At 38.3% G+C, this 23726-nt stretch overlaps 1 protein-coding gene across 1 annotated transcript in view; it reads right to left on the reverse strand.

Moving 5' to 3' along the window:
• The window catches only part of GAS2 (growth arrest specific 2), a gene marked incomplete at its 3' end in the record, with an annotated part of 87318 nt that overhangs the window by 35809 nt on the left and 27783 nt on the right, over positions 1–23726 (reverse strand). The window contains exons 4-6 of the mRNA XM_081999881.1: positions 15245–15308; positions 10348–10492; positions 6914–7021 (exon numbers count right to left, since the gene is read on the reverse strand). Coding sequence (XP_081856007.1) covers positions 6914–7021; positions 10348–10492; positions 15245–15308 — 317 coding nt within the window. The remainder of the gene's footprint in view (positions 1–6913; positions 7022–10347; positions 10493–15244; positions 15309–23726) is intronic.

The following is a 23726-nucleotide window of genomic DNA, read 5'->3' on the forward strand; positions in this document are numbered from 1 at the left end:
AGCAGAAAAGCTATGATACAGTTGCCATCATGGAAACATGGTGGGATGACTCGCACAACTAGAGTGCTGCAGTGGATGGCTACTGGCTCTTCAGAAGGGATAGGCAAGGAAGGAGAGGCGGTGGGGTAGCCCTGTATCTTAGGGAGCATTTTGATTGTCTAGAGCTTCATGATGGTAACTATAAAGTTGAATGTTTATGGGTAAGAATCAGGGAGAAGGCTAACAAGGCAGCTATTGTGGTGGGAGTCTGTTATAGACCACCCAACCAGGATGAAGAGGCAGACAAAATATTCTAAAAGCAGCTGGGAGAAGTCTCACAATTGCTAGCCCTTGTTCTCATGGGGAACTTCAACTTACCAGATGTCTGCTGGAAATACAGTACAGCAGACAGAAAACAGTCTAGGAAGTTCCTGGAGTGTGTGAAAGATAACTTCCTGACACAGGTGGTGAGCGAGCCAGCTAGGGAAGGCACCCTGCTGGACCTGTTGTTCGCAAACAGAGAAGGACTTGTGGGTGATGTGATGGTTGGAGGCCATCTTGAGTATAGCGATCACAAAATTATAGTTTTTGATCGTTGGAGAAGGAGGAGAGTCAGCAGAACTACCACGTTGGACTTCCAGAGAAGAGTCCAGGCCTGTTTAGGAGCCTGGTTGACAGAGTCCCTTGAGAGGCAGTCCTGAAGGGCAAAGGAGTCCAGAAAGGCTGGACATTCTTCAAGAAGGAAATCTTAAAGGCGGAGGAGCAGGCCATCCCCATATGGCAAAAGAGAAGCCGGCAGCGCAGACTACCAGCCTGGCTGAACAGAGAGCTTTGGCTGGAACTCAGGAAAAAAAGGAGAGTTTATGATCTTTGGAAGACGGGGGAGGCAACTCAGGGAGAACTACAAGGATGATGTGAGGTTATGGAGGGAGACAATCAGAAGGGCCAAAGCCCAGCTAGAATTTAATCTGGCTACTGCCATAAAAGACAATAAAAAATGTTCCTATAAATACATTCACAAACAAAGAAAGAATCTGCATCCTTCATTGGATGCAAGGGGAAACACAGCGGCAAAGGATGAGGAAAAGGTTGAGGTACTTAATGCTTTCTTTGCCTTGGTCTTTAATAACAAGACCCATTGTTCTTTGGGTGCCCAGCCCCCTGAACTGGAAGACAGGCGCAGGGAGCAGAATGAAGCCCCCTGCTACACCATTTACACACACACAAGTCCATGGGGCCGGATGGGTCCCACCCAAGGGTACTGAAGGAGGTGATAGAAGTGCTCACCAAACCACTGTCTATCATTTATCAGCAATTCTGGCTAACCAAGGAGGTCTCAGTTGATTGAGGGTTAGCAAACATGATGCCCATCTACAAGAAGGGCCAGAAGAAGGATCCAGGGAACTACAAGTCTGTCAGTCTGACCTCTGTGACGGAGAAGGTTATGGAGCAGATCATCTTGAGTGCCATCACACAGCACATACAGGACAACCAGATGATCAGGCCCTGTCAGCATGGGTTTATGAAAGGCAGGTCCTGCTTGACAAACCTGATCTCCTTCTATGACAAGGTGACCCGTTTGGTGGATGAAGGAAAGGCTGCAGATGTTGTTTACCTGGACTTTAGTAAAGCCTTTGACACCATTTCCCACAGCATTCCCCTGGAGAAACTGGTTGCTCATGGCTTGGACAGGCATACTCTTCCAAGTAAAAAACTGGCTGGATGGCCGGACTCAAAGAGTTGTAGTGAACGGAATTAAATCCAGCTGGCAGCCAGTCACAAGCGGCGTTCCCCAGGGCTCAGTAGTGGGGCCAGTTCTGTTTAATATCTTTATCAATGATCTGGATGAGGGGACCAAGTGCCACTCTCAGTAAGTTTGCAGACAACACCAAGTTGGGCGGGAGCGTTGATCTGCTGGAGGTTAGGAGGGCTCTGCAGAGGGATCTGGACAGGCTGGATCGATGGGCTGAGGCCAACTGTATGAGGTTCAACAAGGCCAAGTGCTGGGTCCTGCACTTGGGTCACAACAACCCCATGCAACGCTACAGGCTTGGGGAGGAATGGCTGGAAAGGTGGCTGGCAGAAAAGGACCTGGGTGTGTTGCTCGACAGCCAACTGAATATGAGCCAGCAGTGTGCCCAGGTAGCCAAGGCGGCCAGTAACATCCTGGCCTGCATCAGAAATAGAGAGGCCATCAGGAGTAGGGAAGTGATCATGGCCCTGTACTCAGCCCTGGTGAGGCCGTACCTCAAATACTGTGTTCAGTTTTGGGCCCCTCACTACAAGAAGGACATTGAGGTGCCAGAGCGTGTCCAAAGAAGAACATCAGAGCTGGTGAAGGGTCTAGAGAACAAGTCTTATGAAGAGCGACTGAGGGAACTGGGATTGTTCAGTCTGGAGAAGAGAAGGCTGAGGGGAGACTTAATCACTCTCTATAGCTACCTGAAGCAAGGTGGGTGTTGGTCTCTTCTCCCAAGTAACAAGCGATAGGACGAGCAGAAGTGGCCTCAAGTTGCACCAGGGGAGGCTGACAGGATATTGGGAAAAATTTCTTCACCGAAAAGGTTGTCAAGCATGGGAACAGGCTGCCCAGGGAAGTGGTTGAGTCACCATCCCTGGAGGTATTTAAAAGACGTGTAGACATGACGCTTAGGGACATGGTTTGGTGGTGGACTTGGCAATGCTACATTAATAGATCTTTTAAAGGTCTTTCTCAACATAAATAACTCTCTGATTCTATGAAAGAAGGAATTTCGGTGCTAAAAAGGTAGACTATTTTGAAGACTAGAAGTGAAATGGCCTGGGAAAAGCAGATCAACTGTTACAACCCTTGGAATAAGGAAGATAATAAAAGCCAGGTAAGTGATGCCAAAGGAAAAAAAAAAAAAAAAACAGAACACAAAAGCACACCAAGCAAAAGCTATGAACATGACCTATGTATTTGGATTGGAAAAGCAGGACAAACCATTTGAGTCTTGAGAATAATCAATCTGCTTTCCATTTTTCCTTATTTCCAGTTCTTATCTGGTACATCAACCCTACCTGGATGGCTTGGAGTAAAGCATGCTTCCATTTTAATACATCAGTACATTACTCTCATTAGGAAGAGGTAATCGCATAGACTGTTTGCAGAGTGTTTTTATCTGTATACACATATATATATGAAGCACACACACACTCATTTTGAAAGTGAATCCCAAAATAAAGTTTCTACACAGGTGCTATAGCAGGCAAATCGTGTCTTTCATTTCCTGGGATTTAAAGGAAGCTAGTATTAAACATTTTATTGTTACTACAGCAAAATAATGCTAACAGGTATCAACTATTAAAAGTGCAAGATCAAAAAGTGTAAGAGCAATCACGTGCTTATCATCTGGTCTGCAAGGCAGAGAACGCCTGTAAGTCATAGGAAAAATGACAGGCTTTAAAGCCAGGACCCATTGTATCATTTAATCTGACTCCAGTTGCACAATGAAATAATTTTTCCATTGTGCAGAACTCAAAAATTTGAACGTTATTATGGGTACGGACCAACAGGACCAGTCTTTCTAGCAAGCTTGCCAGTTTGTGGAAAGCGTACCTCCTTATAAAATTACAACGTATTAAACACAAGATAACTTGAAATAAGAATATTTGCCACTGAAATTGGTAAAAAAATACACCTTTTTTTAAGGTCTGGCTGACATTTCTAACTATTAAAAAAAAACACCCTCTATTAATCTATATAGCTCCTTTACTGCCTTCTGCAAGAAGCAAGCACTTCAAACTCTGTGACTCTTTTTTTCCAAGTTATAAAACATGGCTTTGTGCAAGGTAAGTTTTTATGTCTTTTTTTTTCTTTATTTTTTTAAAAAGGCATATTAATTCAATTCTACTTTGAAAGATTAAGGCTTATGCCATGAAATAGTTCAGGGAATAACGGTAGCATCCAAGAGTGAATAGGCAAATGATTGATTGTATATGGCACACATAGAGAGATCACACTAATTCTAAAATAATGTTTCAGTTTTAAGTAAGCTAGTCATTTCATTTACTTCAAGTTATTAACACAACCTATTATTGTAAAACATGCCTTTTGTGTAAGTGGAATTTAGGCTCTCATTCCTATATGGCAGGAAGGAAAAAGAACTCATGAGCAGATAAATTTTTATTGAAAATAAATTTTTAGCACCTAAACCACCACACCATTATGGTAACCGTGTTCAGTTTATGCGTTACGGAACTACTTCATGCATGAAGAACTCCTTTTGTGACATGCATTTTTATCAGCAGACTTCAGAAGTGTCTTAATGTTTTCATGGGTTTTCGTCATTTCCATTACTCCATGGGCTTCCACGGTTTATTTTTATCTCAACTTTAAAAATTTTTCCATGTAGGGGGGAAAAAAAAAATTAAGTCTTTATTCACAAAATTTCAAGAGGACCACTACCTTAAGAAATTACTGCTATACAAGAGAAATTTGGACTGTGTCCTCTGGCCTTTGCCACATATTCCAAAGTTTTTTTGCCTTACAATTCCTTCATATTAAGAAGCATAATTTTTTTGTGTGTGATTTTTGTGTGAATTCTATGTTCTGCCAGGTTTTATTTTTCTTTACTATTACTTTTTCACTTGTTTCATACACAGATATAAATTAAAGAAAAAATTGCCTGAATCACTCTTTGGGTTTTTTGTGGGTTTTTTTTGCTTGTTTGTTTAAGAGCACTTGTAGGACTAGAATAAAACAAATTTTCATGGATGTAATTTTATTAAATATTTTCTGAAAAAATCTTAACCGTCAATTAAGAGGTGTTAACTCTACTTTAAATTTCACTCTTGTAATGTTTTGTCACATGGCATACTTGTAGCATCACTGAAACTCTGTAGGCTTTAAGTCCTACATAGGTTACTGGAGAAAGCTAATAGAGATAGTAATGGGTATACTAAGCCAACTTAAAACAATAAAACTTTTGATCTCAAGTAGACTGGAACACGCTGGGTTATAAATAAATGGCACATATCTGGCTGTGTCATGCTGCGTAAAGAACATACAACATAGGAGGAACCACCTCAGTGGCATCAAAAAGGGTGCCAAATTTCAACAAAATAAGTCAGCTACACATCTCAAATGTGTTTTCTCACAAGTGTCCAAAGGATTCCAAAGAAAGACTAATAAATCTACTTATGTACACAGTAAGAACGTGCAGAACAAAGAGTAAAAACTTACGGTGATCCAGTGAAGCATTCCAAAATGAGGTTCAAACCAACCAAAACCAAAAGACAACCAACTTTTAAAACCTAGGAATATGGACTTGCTCCCACTGAAGTTCATGGCACATTTCCATTGATACCAGTGTTTTAGGAATGATCTCTAATACTGCAGTTTAATGTCTAATGTTTAATGTCTTTAATGTCTTTGATTTTTTGGCACAATTCAACTTGGAATGTGGTAGCGTGATATGAAAAGGGTGTTTTGTTTGCAAACTTGGAATGAAATCTGACTTGGACTACACTGCACAATAAAGAAGCCAGCAAAAGGGAATTTGACACTCACCATTCTGGCAGAAAAACTTAGTTTATGAAAACTAGAAGATTAAAAATACTTCGATATTGTTATTTGAAATTACAATCAAAAGGAGGAAAACATAAGTGTGAAACTGTGCCAGATTACTGGGATCTTTGGTTAATGAACACTACCTTCTTCAGAGTCATTTGAAGCTAGTAATAAGCAAGTACCTAAAAATACTGCGGAATTGAAAAAAAAGTCTCACTGGCTATGAAACAGAAAAGCTATTAATCCTTTATACTAGCATGTTAAATCTCAAACTATCTGTGACAAATCCTGTATTATTTCTTCTTCCTGAGCTATTACTGAATTAATTGGGAGTTCTCAATCCCTGTTTCACACAGTACTTAAACATGTTCTCAACTTCGTACACATGAGAAAACCTAAACCCTTATCTAAATTTAACTTCAGTGTAAGTTAAGCACAAGTTTATGGCAGAGCAAGCACTCTGGTGTTTTCTTGAGCTAGGAACTTGACTTCTACAGATGGGAAGTAGTCCCTCTGACTTCTTTTGTTCTCACAAGTGCTAAATCCTCAGCTTTATCAGGTCACAGTGGCATGCCTTTCACGAAATAGGGTAACAGTTACTTCTGAGCAGGAGCTATCATTTTGTCAAGTCACTCCTCACGACTAGTACATGCAGAGAGCAAAATGGAAAATGGAAGCAGCATAGCACAAATCAGATTCTTAACCTACTACTACAGAATAATACGATTCGCATATTTTCACATTATTACCATAAGCATATATACAGAAGATTAAAAGGATCAAAATTAAATTTGGATAATATATTTGTGCTAAATTCAGCCAGATACTAATGCTAGCAAATATTTATATTAACGATTAACTTTGTGCTATGGGAGTTCATATACTACATATGAAATCTGAAATACAACACTGGGTTTGGAAATACCTGTTAATCAAACGAAGTACCATGGACATCAATGTTTTCCTCAGCCTACTTTAGCAATATGTCTTAGTCATGACTTGGCAATTCAATGATCATGAAGTCTTTGATCTGTTTCCTGACCTGTCAAATACTACCAGTGAAAGCAAAGTCGGAAAATGGCCATTTCAATGAAGTGGATGTTCTTTCAAACTGAACTGAGAGGAAGTCATCATCTCCGTTTGTGAAGACTTTTGGTTGCCACTGATCAAAGATAGAGCAAATTCAATGACCTCAAGTTAGAAGGATCTACCACATGCTAATAATTCCTTGAGTCAGTTAACTAAGAATAAACTGTAGTTTATTCCTGACAGCATCATAAAAATAAGTCCATGCTGGTTAATAAGGAAAATATTTTCTCCTGTTAATCAGTGTTATCATTTGCCAAGTGGAAGATAGCAGATAACAGCAATTAACTACAAAACAAAAAATAAAACCTTTACCCTAATAAAGAGGATCTTCTCTCCAACTCTGTACCTTCCTTGTGAAAGACGCTCCACACAGAACTTGTTTGGGCATTTACAAGGTGGATCTTCAGAAATGTGTTTAACCTGAAGAACACAGAAGTTATTCTAAACAATTGTTATTAACAACACATGTAGCAAAACATTCAAGTAGACATTTGCCATAACATGATATCACTAATCTAAGTCTTCACTGATGATATTTTCTTAGTTTTTGTTAATTTTCTTAATATTTCTGTAATCCCAGACTATGGTGCTTCCAATATCAAGAATGATTTTACAGCTGTGATGAGGTAAAAATAGAGACAAGTGTCACAGAGTCCAACATAGAATTTGCACCGTTTAATTGAAGTCAAACAGTTCGTTAATTTGAGTTCAGCATCAAACTTTCGTAGATGGGTTCTCAGTATTTTATGGTGAATCAGCTCAACTGTCGAAGTCCTAATATAGCCGACAGGCAAAATGAAGTTGTCATAACAATGTATTTTCCCTTGTACACAAATGTAATAAATACAGAAGCATCTTGCTTACCAACACAAGGCCCTGCCCAATACCTTCACTTGGCACTTTCAAATAGTGAACTTACACCTTAATAAAAGTATACAGAAAATACTGTGACATAATCACAAGTCCATGCCAAGATGCTCCCCGGTATTGCTAACCCTTTGATGATCATCTCTGCCTTAAGGTATTAGTGCAATCAAGGGTAATTTAAAGGGGCCTCAAGAGTACTCTACTCTATCATTGCCAAACCTAACTACATAGCCCCAAAAATATGGGCTGAGAAAAGACAGATGAAAACAACTTTCCTGCTTTTTATTAGCCGCATCAGCTTGACTTCAGCCTCTTGTGAAAACCTGGCCTTGCATGTGCTACCGAAGGCATTTCTGTTTAGGACAAGTATATTTTGTACTCTGAAAGTAGCAGAGCCAACAATGCCAAGAGAGCAGATCTTGTTGAGAAACTCTTATTTGACATGCAAATTGCACTACTGCATAGTGCAAATAACAAGTGCAGCATTTTGAAATACTGCAGTTTCCTTGGATGAATGCTGACCTAGTACGTCAGTGTCAAACAATGCAGAATGCCAGAGCAATTTCCTAGGGGTTTTGTCCACTTCAAATAATATTCTAAAGACCCTTCGAATAGAGTTTGTAAACCAAGGCCTGCAAAAATGGTCTGAGGTCCAGGAAAAGATATTCTCAGAATAGTTAACAAATTAAGTCCTAAACCATTTCAGAAAAAAAAAAAAAAAATCAGGACAAAGCTATGGCACTCTGATCGGTGTTTTGTTATCTTGAATAAATGTTTTTCAGATCTGCCTTTAAAATAAAATTATAGTATGTTAAATAAAGCGGAAAGAAATTAAGAAGTTAATCAATTATTGTTTCTATACTAGAATAGGGAGCAAATATGCCTTTGAAACTAACCCTGTTGACCAATTTAAAGGCTTTCCAATTATTTCTGAAGTTTTTCAGTGTTATCTGAATAACTTTATTACTTTGTGGAATATTTTTTAAATTATTATTCTTAGCTTTTTTTAAACCAAGGCATTATATTTTTGTGAAAAATTTCATATTAAAATAACACTCAGCAGACAAACTCTACAGGTATTTTACACACAAAAAAAATGTTTCTCAAGTATCAGATGAGTTGTCCTCAGTTTGAATGCAGTGTCACTGAATAATTTTAAGATAATGATTCCAGTGATTTTTATCAACATGGGCGAGCGTTAGCCTCCATTTCTGGAGAACCAAACTATTTAGATAGTCAGTGTACAACAGAAAGAACATATATGAAGTCAGTGGCTGATGACTTAAATCCATCAAGTGCAAGTTGCTGAGGGTGCAAAAGGTGCATTCTTGTATCTCTCGGAATGCAGTACCAAGACTGGGATTGTGCTTCGAGGACTATTTGGCAACGGCCCTCTGAAAGCTACGCAATAATCAGTGATTTCTAACATAATATCCTATGGCATTTATCACCTCTGGAGACACTCGTGAAATTCAAAGCTGAAAATGGGTAGTGTGAACTGTGCCTTAATAGCTGCATCTACCAGGGTTCACCTAAGCAGGCAAAAACACAGAGTAGCCAGACCTAACAGGTTCGAGGTTGTTTTGAACCGGGTAAGCACAATAGATCCATCTTTGGCCTGTGGAGAATGAAAGCCAACAGATTTATACTGGTGTAAAACAGAGGATAATAAGACCTTCATTGCTGATCCTGATATTGAGGCTTCCATTACCTTCCTGTACCAAAGGACACAGAAGTATTATTGAGTGCAATTTGGAAATCAAATAAGGAAGCAGAGGGAAGAATTATATCCTATTTTATTTTGTGTCTGGCCTATATGAGCACTGCTGCTATTTTACGGTGTGAGTGTCTGGGGCAGTGCGGGTCAGGAATCTAGCTGGATGAATTCCATTCTGTTTCTATCCCTACTGCTTTCTAAATTAAAGAAGGTGGTTGGAGACAACCTTCATACTCTCTGTTCCGTTCCTACAAGATATGCACTCACCACCCTCCTTCTACACATAACTGTTCTTTCTCAGTTCTGTTGAAACCTAAGTGAGTGGTTTTGCAAAGTTAAGGAAGGAAGACAAAATGTAAAAGACGTTAAATGTAATTATTTGCATCAAATAGTACGAAGTATTTCAATAAAATGAACGAACATTTTACTCCGTGTGCTCTTTGTAACAAAAAAGCGGCACATACATTTTTCAAGAAGTGCTTTGTAACTCCCAGGTGGCACATCTACCTTGTAATATAGCAGTTACTATAGTAACTGCTTCTTTTTATAGAATATATTTGTACTTTTCAAGTTTAACCTCTTCATGGACTCAAAATGTGTCCTTTTCATGTGATCCCAGCTGTTTCAAACGAACCCCTCTAGGGTTTGCAACGCAGAAATGAACACTATGGTATAGCGCAAAGACTTTAATGAAATTCAATGCAAGATACTTTCTTTCTAACAACGAGGAAAAAAAATGCTTGGTTTTCTACCACATGAGAAACATGCAGAACAGCAGCGTAAAAATTAGGCTGAGATAATTTCGGAGTGTTTGTTAACATTCTGTACAAGTCAGTATGGGCCAAATCTCCTAGTCCTGACTCAGTCCTTTCTCAGACAAAACAGCAAGTGGGAGTTGATGAATAAGAAGTGAACAGAAAGCGCAGTAATAAGAAGGGAACTTGGCCCTAAGCACAAAGCTAGGCTAAACTACAGATCTCCTACACAGTGTGACATTTTTTCCAAACTTCTGGCATAAATAACTGGTCAAAAATAAGTGAACTCTATCCGTCTGCAAATCTTTAAAATACAGTGAGATGTTAAACTCGGGCTTCTGTGTGCTTTGCAAGTAAGTGCATACCAGCATGGGTCAAATAGGAAGCAGTTTCCTCCCACAACTTACAGCATCATCCAACAGTTTCCCTGTGCTCTTTTTCCCAGGAGATTTTGTTGGTGACGGTGAAGGAGACGGAAGGGGGGCTGAAAGCGTTTCCTCTTGTTCAATCTCTTTCTCCAACTTTATTAATCCAGGAGGCTCCACCCCAAACCTTTTGGAAACATGCAAACCAATTACTACTCCTTATCAAGTATTACATACTTGAAAACAAAATGGTGGGAAGAATTTATGCTCGCTGTATTGCACTATTGTGCAGCAATAGAATGCTACATACATTAGTAAACATGTATAAATACATCAATCATTAATGCCATCATTCCAAATTAATACAAAAAATGAAAATCTCTCAGTTGATCAAATTTATAGGAAACATAGGTTTTATTCAACTTCTCTGTCTGGTAACATGTATGTTGGTGAATGACTAATTTATGAACACCACCAGGCCTCAAAAATTGCTATGCCATATAGGACAGATTCAAGTGCAGCACATTCGCCTTTTTGGTTTTTTTCTTCCTTTTTTTCCTTCCCCCCTCCTCCCCAACAATGTCCTTTCAAATTACTTGAAAACTTAGATTTTGTGTTGGTATTTTTCAATGAAATCCAGATGAAAAGGGATTAAAGGTTATCCTGGTCTCAAAAATAAATTGACACACGCCCAACATTTTTCAGAAATGGCTAATGCTTTTTCTAACCAATTTTTGACAGCCAATCATCAAATCTCTGCTTACAGTGGCAAAACACTCGTAGCTCCAACTAAAACAAAATACATGCAACTTCGGCATGGAGCATCTCAAACACAGCACTTAGAGAGCAAGGCTCTTGAAAACAATGCCTGCTTTTGAAAGCTTTATAGCAAGTGATTAAGTCAGTATCTCACAGCAAGCAGCAAAGCCTGGACAGACGTCAGCAGTCTAAAAGCCCATCCCATTTTCCTAATCGCTGATAATTCCCCTCTGTTTTTTTTTCTTTGCCAACACTGAAGAAAATCCAGAAAAATTGGAAGATTTCCTTTTTCAGCTTGGAAAAGTTATCATGCCAGGTAGGCTTCTCATAGCTAACTACTTGCATAAATGAAACCATATTTTCTTCTGTAGTAGAAAAGTCCATAGCCCAGATGCAGAACGATGCTGACTTAAGTGGGTAAAGATCTGGACGCTAAAATATTGAGCAGTAACAAATATATTATGAAAATCCAAGCTAAATACCTTAATAAAGTTAAAAGTGTACAGAGAAAGCGCGTAAGCGTATATACTATCTTTTGTGTTTTTCTGATAACTTTTAATTTAGTCACACTACTGCCCAGTAAATTAATATTAAGAAAACCGAGAACGAAATCTGTGCTTGTATTGGCTTCTAACTGGTGCAGTCTGCCTAATGAAAAGTCAGCCAACATTGGAGCAAGCACTTACATACAATCCATTTACTTCCTGTCTGTCTGCAGATGCCGGCAGGCTGTAAATCATGACATTCCCACTGGGCTCTAAGCCTACACCTGCATGCAGCCTTGCTCATCAAATAAAACTCTTCCACTCTAAGCAATGCTGCTGCTTTGCTTCTACCGTTTTTCATAAGCTCCAATTTTTGTCCTTGTGACAGACTTTTTAATAAGTTCCCTGTATTTCCAGTATTCTGAATTCCTCCGGTGATGAGTTGAAAAATAAAACCAATGAACAAACGAGCATACATGCGTATTTTTTTTCCACATTATGTATCAACCTAAAGCAAAGTTGCTGGAAAGCTGAAATAGTAACACCCACATCTTTTCTGGGAGGGGTAGAGGTGCAAATTCTGCTCTGGAAGGTATGCTGAGAATTTCCTTTTCTGCTCTCTTCTAGCCTGCCTTCTCATAACTACAAATGAAGCAGCACCGGACTGTAACATGATCTCCAATAGACTTCTTAGAGCACCACTTCCTATTTTTACCAAGGAAAAATTGAATACAATAGCAGAAAGATCTTGCAATTGCTCAACAGTCATTTCAAAAGATGTGTGGGGGTTGTTTAAGCCCCCAGCGTTTAATAGTTACCCAAGAACTTTATTCCTTCTGCAGAAAAGATAATTTAGCTGTTTTCCATTGTACAATATCTGACTTAAAAATACTTGGGGAGAATGCTGGACTTGTGCAACCCACTACAGTAGTCCTGTGTATTTTATCCTGTAGGACACTTCCCTTTCTCATAAATCACAGAATCACAGAATGGTTTGGGTTGCAAGGGACCTTCAAGATCATCTAGTTCTGACCTCCCTGCCGTGGGCAAGGACACCTTCCACTAGACCAGGTTGCTCCAAGTTCTCAACCTACCCACATAATATCTGCGACTGCACACAATGGGCCATGCTAGCTATTGAAATTTCATAGATGACCTCAGAATTTTGTTTTCATAAACAAGTGAAATCCAGGATAGTTTATCAGGCTATTCTATTTTTATTAGTACCTGGACCGTCAGTCTTTGAACTGCCACTCTTTGAGCCAAATGGTCACATCAGTTTTCCACTCACTGTGTAGTCCATCCATCCAGTCCATCTCTCTAATTTGGCTAAAAGGACACTATGAGAGAATATGCTAAAAGCTTTGCTAAAGCATAGGTAAATTATCAACTGTGTCCCCTGATCCACAGAGTATCAGTTGAACAGGTTCAAGTTTAAAATTGCACTCTGTTCCGCTACCTCCTCCTCAAACAATCCCCATTCCTGCTCACTTGTGCCTCAATCCCAAGCCCATTTTCTTTAGGAAGAAAGGCCTAGGCTGACTTACGGGACTTACAGATCCTGAAGACTAACAGTAATCTAGCTGGGCAAAGTGTGCCAACAGCTGGCTCCTAGCAATGATAAGCCACTTTGAACACATCTACTTCTAAAAGAGAAAAGGAAAAGTAAGAAGTTACGCCGTGTCTCTAACTCTCGTCAATCTTTGAAAACATACTGAGGCACCTTGTCAAAGATCTCTGCAGCTCCCGTTCTGGAAAGCAGACCCCTAAGACCGTCAACAGACCCAGCTTGCTTGACAGAGCAAGCATACATCTGACTTCTCTCCTGTTTAAAGCAGCACGACGTCAGTCTAATGTGCTTCTTCCTATGCTTAGTGGAGGTATCTATTCTCCTTTTCCATATAGTTCTAGTTTACCACCGCTCGGGCAAATGTGGCATCCCGTATTTGCGTTTCAATTACATCAGTCTGATGCTCCCCTTCGACAGGTTTATGCACCCTGGAAACTTGCAAGATTATAAATGGGGTTGGTTTGTTTTCGAAGAGATATTGGAGCAGGAACAAGTAGACAGACATATGTTATTTGACCCCTAAGCTACAAACAAAAATAAAATACAGTAACATAAATATAATAAATAAAATACATTAATGATATGTGGTAGGATACATGTATTATAAATAAAAAATAAAATATATAAGATATATAAAATATTTTAAAGACAAAGGGATAGAAATGCATAATAAATGAAAACATGGTTCATTTATTGGTTCAGTTTTTGTTTTCATGCCTCAAACAGAGAATATGGGAGACATGGAACCTTAAAACAAATGACAAATAATTCCTGTGTAGATCTGTTGAGAAATCAAATCTTATTACAAAATTAGATTAATTTAACTCAATCAACTTTAGCAGAATCCAACACTGCCTAAAAACTGACCTGCATTCCCTGGAAAAGCTGGATACTATCAAGTAAACCTGGGGCAGACATCCCTGACAGCTACACCCTGCGTACAGGGTCTTGGGATGCTGAAAGGTCTGTCTACAAGCTGGGGATCTTGAAAGCATGTTTGCTCGCTCAGGTAAAGTAAGATTCGTGAAAAATCTATTTCATTCAGCACCTACAGATCAGGATACTTTCTTATTCATGGAAAGTTAATTTTTTTTTTTTCCCCTCCATGTTGGACTAAATCCAAGTTTTAGAAAGAAAATTCCTGCAAATCAACTCCTTTTCTGGCCAACGCTATTCCTATGCAAGCTTCCACTGATAGCGAGGGCTTTTCTGAAACTTGACCAGGAGACAAATTTCTAGTTAAGCAACTTCCCAAGTGAATTGCATTCACAAAATATGACCCATAATGAAACTATAACATGAAAATACTACTTCTTAAGCTAGGAATAAACAGGGTTTCCTTCACATTGATTGTAACCACAAGGAACTCTTACGAAATTAATGAAATTATTTTAATAGCAAGGCAGTCCAATCTGATACACCTGGATGAATGCAACTGCAATTAATATGCAAGACTGGGCAGCAGCACTGCTGTTCACATAGTTTGTAGCAAATCTGATGTGCTATGCTGGTTAAATCTGCATTTGCAAAAAGGGAAAAAAAAAAAAATCACATTCTAATTACTGTCACTTTGATTGTCTAGCAAAAGCCACTGTTGTCTTGACATGAAAGATAATGCTACAATGTACTGAAGGTCCAGTCTGGCTAGAATCATCTGACAAGACAGAACACAGACTGTTAACTCAATTCTCGTATGGGTTCTGTCGGTGAAAATCAGAGCAAAGTTTATTTAAATAAATGAGTCAAGTGTTGCTTAGGTCAGATTTAGGTCATGTGAAGATCAATTTATTATCAGTGAAGTTAATGAAATCTCAGCTGTTTATAGAGACATCTGACTGTTAGAAGGAGAAAGAGCTCAAAGTGCTATTTAGAAAAAAATTCTCAACTCTCTCCTCTCCTAATATGAGGATAGCCAACAAATATCCTCATTGAGGTGACGGTACAGAGATGTCATTATACTTGTTAACAACTGCCCACAAGATATTCTTGAGTGACATCAAGACAAGCGTTCTCCTTGAATGTAATCAGCATGAAAGCTTGAGAGGTGCTGGTTTAGTAAGTCTTTCAATAGCCACTCCTGTCAAGAATGTAAATATTTCTTCATTCTTCAAATACTTTCACCTACCTTGCTGCAATCCTTCCAAGTTCCAACAAACAAAGGCACACTTCTCTTGGCTGCTTGTGGAGAACTGGAAAAGCAAAATGAAGACAGAAAACATTTATAAATAAAATCTCTGTGATGAATGGAACCTAATCATCAGCATCTGTAACTCTTGATTCAGATAAAACTTGGTTTTCTTTGGCTTGCAGCGGCTTTTTACTGGAATAAAAAATGAGGGGATTGAGGAGTGGTTCTCAAAGTGCAGACGATTTAGGAAGTTGCCATTTAGTTATCCTTTGAAAATACCATTCTAAATCTAAATCACCAAGTAATTATTTGGACTATTTGGTAACTTGCAAGCAGTTCATAACTATTTAAAAATAATCAAGAGCTCTGGCAGAACACTAAGATTAGTAGAATGGCAAAAATAAATTAAAGTGATACTTCTCTTTCTATAAAGAAAATTCCTATCCTTTGCATCACTATTTTTCTTAGCCTGTTCAAATCACAAAAATAACAAAATTGCATTAGAAAAGATATATCTCATTATAAACTACTCCCAAAGCAAATATGAAACTAGAATACTTTAGGAGTTCAGCTCATCATAGAAAGAAACCAACCAAACAAAAAACTTTTATTCTGTATATATACACACATATATGCAAGTTTTCATGCCTGGATTGCACACAAAACCTTTGATTTTTAAGCTCCAGAAGCAGCTGTAACACAGCATGAACTTCTCATGAAGAAATACCACCATAGTCCAAGATAATTCTTCCCCCACACAACCACCCCCCAACTCAGATAGGTAATGTTCTGTAGAGAAGTCCGGCAAAATATATAAGCAAAATCCAAAAATCAGTAAGTGAGGAAAGGCCTGTGGCTGTTTGCATAATCAACCCCACAACAGTCCAAAAAGAAGAAAGGAAAAAAGAAGGGAAAAAAACCAAAAAAGGAATTATAAGTACATATAGAAATACCTATTGCAGTAAAATCCTCGTATCATGAATAAAATCCAGGTTTTGGAAATTTCCACAGTAACAGAAAGATTTGTACCTTATACTTCATATTGAAGTGTCAGCAAAAAATAATTGGGTGAATATTTGTATAAATCAAAAAAATACCAGCCACAAAATTTATTTGTTTTTAAAGAGTTAAAGTCAAGACATCTGCTATACAAACGTTTTGGTTGTCTGAAGACTCACCTAACTCAAATGCATGAAGAAAAAATACCATACCTGAAAAAGATATTTCAATGCCTATTTAAAGCTCTGAAAGCCTTTACTTCGTCCTACACTGTATGTATGAGACCCAAAATGGGAATGCACAGACTTAAACGTCTCTAAATAACAAATGCCCTGGAGAAGACCTTCAGCTTCTGCAACTTCAACTTCCATCTCTACTGACTTGCATAAGTGTACATAAATTGTGCGAGTTGAATGCTCATGCCAATATCTTTTACCAGTGTATATGTAGCATTTTGAGATGTGTATATTCCACCCCTCTAATCTCATCCAAACATATTTCCCTAAGTGAAATTGCAGAGCATGAAATCTAAAACGGCACTGCACTAGGAAAAGTATTTTTATCCTTCAGCCATCTGTTCTTAAGACTATAAAAGATGCTGACTTGGACATTGAGCTATTCTCAATATTCTTCCTTGCCGCACCACAGTAATTTGCTACAACATTTACCTTTACTAGTAATCAGTATTTTTGAAGGGTTACATTCATGACTACAAATGTGTTGTGTTGCTTTGGTTCTACACCTGTTGGGACCGCCCCAAAATAAAACTTGATTTTAAGAAATAAGGTATCCCCCAAAATATAAATGAAATAAACCAGTTTTGGAATAGACAAAGGGAGTTCAGTATTTCTTAATTGCGATTGACACATATACACATCGGAATAACTTATGGAAGGGTGGAGGAAAACAGATGCTCAAGTAACTTTATACGCACAAGGACCCACAAGCAGAGCTGGAAGAGGATTTGATTAAGAAAGGTAAAATGTTTTTCTGTCAACGCCGGAAGCTCTTCTACCCAAATAAAATCCAAGACCTTTAGCAAATCTGACTCAACATAATCTAGAGACATTTCATGCATTTCACAAACAACGTGACACAGTGAAATCACTGTTCGAGGATGAAGAGCTGTGCAGGCAATAACCAGCCACAACAACAAACATCTGCTCGTCTGATAAAATGACAATGACACAGCACGTTTAACAAGAACAGGTTAGCATTCCTGAGGACTATACCAGCATACGTATTTGGGAATTTTGGAGGCAAACAAACGTTATTTTGTACGTTGTAATACCCACTGGAAACAATTTAGATTCTCAAACAAAAATTTTCCTTTTTTTTTCCTTCCCCCAAAAGCACAACTGTTTAATGGGCCACCATCTCGCAAGAGACTAGTCAGGCCTTACAGCAAAAGCCACAGAGACACAGGCTGCATTTCCACACCTATCTTGGTCCCAAACGTTCAGTATAATCTTGAGCGAGCAAATTGAGACCACTGCCTTTTGGAACAAGGAACACTTTTGAGTGCCTTGATTTCTGAGTACTTACTTTGAGATACTTTTAGTCTGGTGCTATTCCACAATACCTAAAATAACTTGATATTTACAGTCACTTTCAAAAGCCTGCCTCCTAAGCCTTTTGAAAAAAACCTACTTTTAGAGAACAGAAAGAGAAACATCTCTTACACTTCCTTTTTTTAGTTTAATGTTTAGGAGTTGAGTTAATCGATATTCTCAAAACACTTCAAGACATCAAGAGATGGCAAAAACTATTGCAGAGGCACTACACAGCATCAAAATCCCTTCTTTCATTGTTTAAAATAAGTATGCCACTAAAAAAAAAATCTGTAGAAGTCCTCATAATTGACATTTAATATCTCGCTGTACTGTAATTTAAATTTGCATTTAAATTCTGACTGTACTGCAGTTCATGGGTAACTACACCACATATATGTACACAGTTTTATCAACATGTAATTGTACATGTTTATAAATGGTATATGGCAATAACTATATAACTTAATAACTATATGATAATAACGAATACCATTTGAGGACTAGAGGCAATTCATTCTGGAGCGACTGGTTACAAGCTCAGGCTGAAATATAACGCCTGTACCCATGGTATTCTGTTGTATCCTGGGGGAGCTACATCTACCACTTTCTGAATTATTTACTATAACCTACATTAATCGGTGCATTTCGGCAATAGGCACCACCTCAACTTTTTGACCCGACCAGTCACTTAATCCCAGATATATTACATGGCAAACAGACATTTGCTAAGCAACACATTTTCTGTAATTGTAGCAATTTTTATGCAATTAGACACAGTAAGTACTGGAAGCCGAAAAATTATTCTTAGAAGCCGTCTTCATTCTACCTATGGCCACAGACACAATTCAGCGTACATCATTTGAAATCTACGCTCACCACAGTGCTATTCATTTCCGTAACAGTGCTACTGTATGCTGTGAAAAATTCAAAGAAAAAGCAAAAATTAAGGGTTCTCTAACACTTCAGTGAGGTAAGCAGTATTATTATCCCCACCTTATAGGTGGATTTAAGGTATAGGCAAAAGATACAAAAAAAGCACACTTATCTAGGTGCTATTTTAAAGTACTTACTCTCTGACCTCCAGGGTACCGTTGAGTTTCCTAATGGTACATTTTGTATGAAAGCAAAGCCAACACAACTAGCGAGCCATTACAAAGTCTGATATGGATCCTCCCGCTGCACACGGGAGCTATGCCATAGAGCCATAGTCGCTGCTTCTGATGCCGTTCAGTGGCAACATCAAAGTACTTCAGCATCTTGCATCATTTTCCAAACATCTTCAGATTTTTGCAACAAATAAGGCATGTGAGGAGAAAATAACATACCAATAAGGGTTACTTTCACCTCATGAACCGAACCATATCAGACCAACATGTTGGCAGAGCAAGGTCCATCCTAAAGAGAACACAGCTCTTTCAGAGAAAAAATAGCCCATGACCACATGCAATATTGATAGGTATATCATAACAAATACTTTAATTAATACAGTACAGCCAGCCTTAATTATAGCCCAAGTACTTCACCTTGCGCACGAATACCATTTTTGTTTGCAATTTCCTGTAATTTTTCACACTTTCATATATGGAAGAAGACAATACCCCTCGAGAATCATTAGCCAGCCCTCCCCTAGCAATCCTTAGCAAGGTAAATCATCTGAGTAGGGGACTACAAGCAAGTAGCAATTTGTAAATGTAGAAGACACATACACTATACAGGTCTACTGCAAAAGATTAATGGAAATATCCACCTTGCCAGAGAATCTCGCTGATGATACCTGATGAGAAGAAAGCAATGTGAAGTCTTAGAAATGGTGCACACAAGTCCAGCTTATTTTAGGTGGCCTGACAAGCCCTTTTGCTTTCCATCTCATTCATTTCAAATCCTACTTATCTGCTGTCCTCACTGCCTGCATCTTTTCAAGCTACTTCCAGCCACTCTTTTTTAACTCTTTCAGCTCCTAGCAAGCTTTATTCCTGCTCCTCTCTGGCTAGAACTTCTTTCTCCACACTACTGTCTTGTTGCTGCCCCTTGCTCCTTTTACATACAGGTCCTCCTCCCCTGATCACGCACCCCTTGTTCTCCTTCCTTGCACTTCATTCCTTTCCTACCTAATGTTCAACACATTTCTGCATCCTTCACTGCTCCCTTCCCAAGCACCTGGATGCTACCAGGAGAAGTAGAGAGAAGGGAGGAGGAACAGCCGCTGCTTTCAGCGCTGATCAGCCCTGGGGCTGTGGGGAGACAGAACGTGCCCTGCACATTGAGAGCACGCGCCTGCCAGTTGGAGAGTGTTCGCCATAGGAAATGGGAGGGGGGGGGTGTTGTCTTTTTTGTTTTTTTAAATTAGCAGAATTCCCAATCACAATACAGGAACAAACTTCTTGTACCTCCCTGCCAACTTTCAAACCTTGCCTCCTAACATTTTTATAAACCATTATTAGTGGAGTCGCTTTTTCTTCCAAACAAACTTTTTCCTTCTTTCTTTTTTTTTTTTTTTTTTTTTTTAGATCTCAGGCATAGCTGAATCAAAAAAGTAAGTATGATTTTTCTGCTTCTAAAGCATTTGTTGTCTCACTTAGAAGAGATTTTTCAAAAGGGTTTAGGACTTTTTATCATAGCCTTCCAACTGCCATCAGAACGCAAACATGTTTAAGGGAAGGTTTTTCAAAAGGTTGCTCCTTCGATTCTTCTTCCTCTTATCTTTCACTTTCTCCTTTAATACTTCTTCTTCCAATCCTACAGTAGTCTTTTTTTTTTTTTTTAAGCATTGCTTTGACAACACTTACTCCGTTTAGCTTATCCCAAACATATCCTTGCTCCTGCATCAAAGAGGACATACTTCAATCAAGGAGTTGTGTCCCCCCCACTCCCCATTTCAGCACTGTCACTTACGGAAGTCTCCAAACAATTAATGTTTCAAACACAGTAGATCTATGAATTAATCTAGAATTAATATAGGTATCATCTAAACACAAATTAATGGATTCCAGTAAATTATTAAAGATGCTAATCCAATGATAACACGACAGTTTCCAGATGCTTCTATAGTCCTCAAAACAAGATATATTCAACAGTAGTAAGAGTTGGTTAGTAAAATGTGGTGAAAGATGGGACAAAGCCTTATTCTGATGCAACTACATGGAAAATTTAACATGCTATTACAAGCCGTAAACGCATCACTGTGAAAGACTGATTCAAAAGTGTACTTCCATCTTGTAACATTAAATTAGATCAACAAAAGTATTTGTTTAAAAATATCATTTGCCCTATGCATAAAATATTTTTAAGCAATCAACATATGAGTGTTTTTAAGAAACTTTTTAAAAGCCCACATTAGAATAGAGATCAGAGGTGTCCGTGTTTAAGTCTGTTATTTCCACTAGAACACTAGATGGATGCCTGTGTATATGAAACCTGTCCATTACACTCTATAATCAATAAGTTGCATCAAAAGAAGTTTATGTCATATATTGTATGTACACACGCACAGTTACAGAATATACAAGCACAAAACATTAATACAACAATATCATCCAACAACTCCCAAAACAAACAACACACATTAGCATGCTGGCACACTTTGTAGCAAACCCTTTTCTTGCCTGGTAGAGTCTTTATCATAGAAGAGATGCAGAATATTCACTGGTTCCAAACCCTATAATCATTCAACAACACTACATTACCAACAAAGCTTCGTAACTTATGCTTTAAGTTCACTTAATTACAGCAATCAGCGAGAATAGTAAGACTTTATGTATTTGGCCAGGAAGAGTTTTCTTCGAGTATTACACTCTTCAGGCTCGAACACCATAATGACAAATATCTCCATCAAGAAAGCCTCCATGAATTGAATTACCATAGATGTGTGGTTTTGCTGCCCTAAAACCTACAAAGGGGAACGTAGAAAACATACACATCATGGGAACAGAGGAGTCACAGACAGTATTACTTTACTTAGACTGAAAAGAGTTAGTGCATTATGTTCCAAGTCCTAGATATGGGACAAATTTCGACCTCTGACACGTCAAGGAACCCCATTCAGATACAGTATGTCTCAAGATTTGCCCAGATCAAAGTTTGGACTTCAGATCATAGTTTTTGCTATCAAAGCTAATTCCTTCTTTAAATACATTAACTATAAAAATAACAATTAAGAAAAGCATGCTAAATTTCTTAACAAGTGCAGGGAGCATGCAGAGCCTCCTTCTATCTTGCAGCATTCAAGATTACCCCTACATAGTGCATTGCTGGATACATTACAGATGGTCATGTTTTTCCTGCAGCTCACACAACAGGCACAGCATCCACTCTCTCTTCGCAGAGGCATTAACACCGAGACTTTCCTGCCATCTCTCTGCATTAACGTAAGTTAAAGGCAAAATAAGTATAGATTGCTGCCAGTCAGCTCTGGCTGTATTATAAATGTTTACAGAAAACTTTATTTCCAATTTGTTTGAATTTTCAACTATGATAAAGCATCATAACATTCAGCAAGACAAACTACATCGTATTATAGACTACTAAGTACAAGTTCGTAGTACAAGTGCATTGTTTTCAAACTTTTGAGCTCTGTACTGATCTCTTTCCAGGATCTTTAAAGCAACTCCATGGATTGGAAGGCATAATCAGATCTACCAGCATAACAAATACCCCTTTTTTTCCTCCTACTTATTTTGAAGACAGACTTTGATCACGTTTCCTTATTTACCTCAGCTGGATAGCCCAAGTCCAACAAAGCAACTGAACACTTGTTTAACTTCAAGTAATTGAATTAGTCAACAAGTGATGAACTAGGACACAAAGTGACATGACTAGGTCTACTCACCGGCTTGTCTGGAACAGCACTAGAATGTTAACACTTTGCAGAACCAAGCTTCTAGGAACACTCAAGGTTCCCATTAACATCACTCGTCTGCAAGCTCCTCGGGCATGGACAGCACCTATCTGCGATAGTGTCTGTTTGACACAGTTCCGTTCCAGTGACAAACACCTTCACATGACTTCAATCTGAGGGCTAAAATACTTGCATGACTTCAAAGACTTCAGAACTCATCAGGATCAGAACATATCTTTAAGTAATTAGAAATAATAGCAATTAGTAATTTCCTAGCTAGTATATATCTAATTTTGCTGATCTCTGAGTAGGCTTTGGTCTTTTTCCCTTTTTAAATTAAGTAGTGTCATAAATCCATCATTCAAATATTTCAGTGCAATGTATCTTAAAAATTACTCTTATAATGTTACAATAGAAATTTACTAGAAAAAAGCCTCAGGAGTGTTTTATGTGCTACAGTGGCATGAAGAAAATATCACTATGTGTGTCTTATTAAACAATGCAGTATTTACATACAATAAAGTAGGCAGAATACAGTAAAAAAGGAGGATAAAAATCAAATCTATTAAAAACATTAACACAGTAAGATTCCTCAGTATAGAGGGAAAACAGTTGCTTTATCACTAGCAATTTACATTATCAATACAGTTTATTAGCCCTGGGGAAAAAAACTACAAGAAAACATAAACCCCAGTTACCTCCATAACCATAATTTCGTAACAATTATTCGTTATCAAAAATACAGCAGACTTCCATGAGGCAGTGCAAACACTTAGATGACGTGCACACACGCTTCTCACCACTTTGACTGGAACTTTTGATAATACTTACCTTTGCTGAATTTTTATTTCCTATGCAGTGGAGAAGTGATTTATGGGAGAGAGAGGAACATAAAAGCTTTAGACTGGCAGCTGTTATGATTCATCGTTATTTCTAATGCATTAGAAAAACCTCAAATGAAATAAAAACTTTGAGAGTTCTAGTTCAAACTGAGGGAGAACAGTAGCTTTGATTTTTATCCTTTTTAGCAATGGCATGGTTGCTATCCCCCTCTCAAGTCCAGAAAAATAAGGCAAAGTATTATCAAGTCCTT

Source organism: Phaethon aethereus (genome assembly GCF_964289735.1).
Source record: "Phaethon aethereus genome assembly, chromosome: 5".
NCBI lineage: Eukaryota > Metazoa > Chordata > Aves > Phaethontiformes > Phaethontidae > Phaethon > Phaethon aethereus.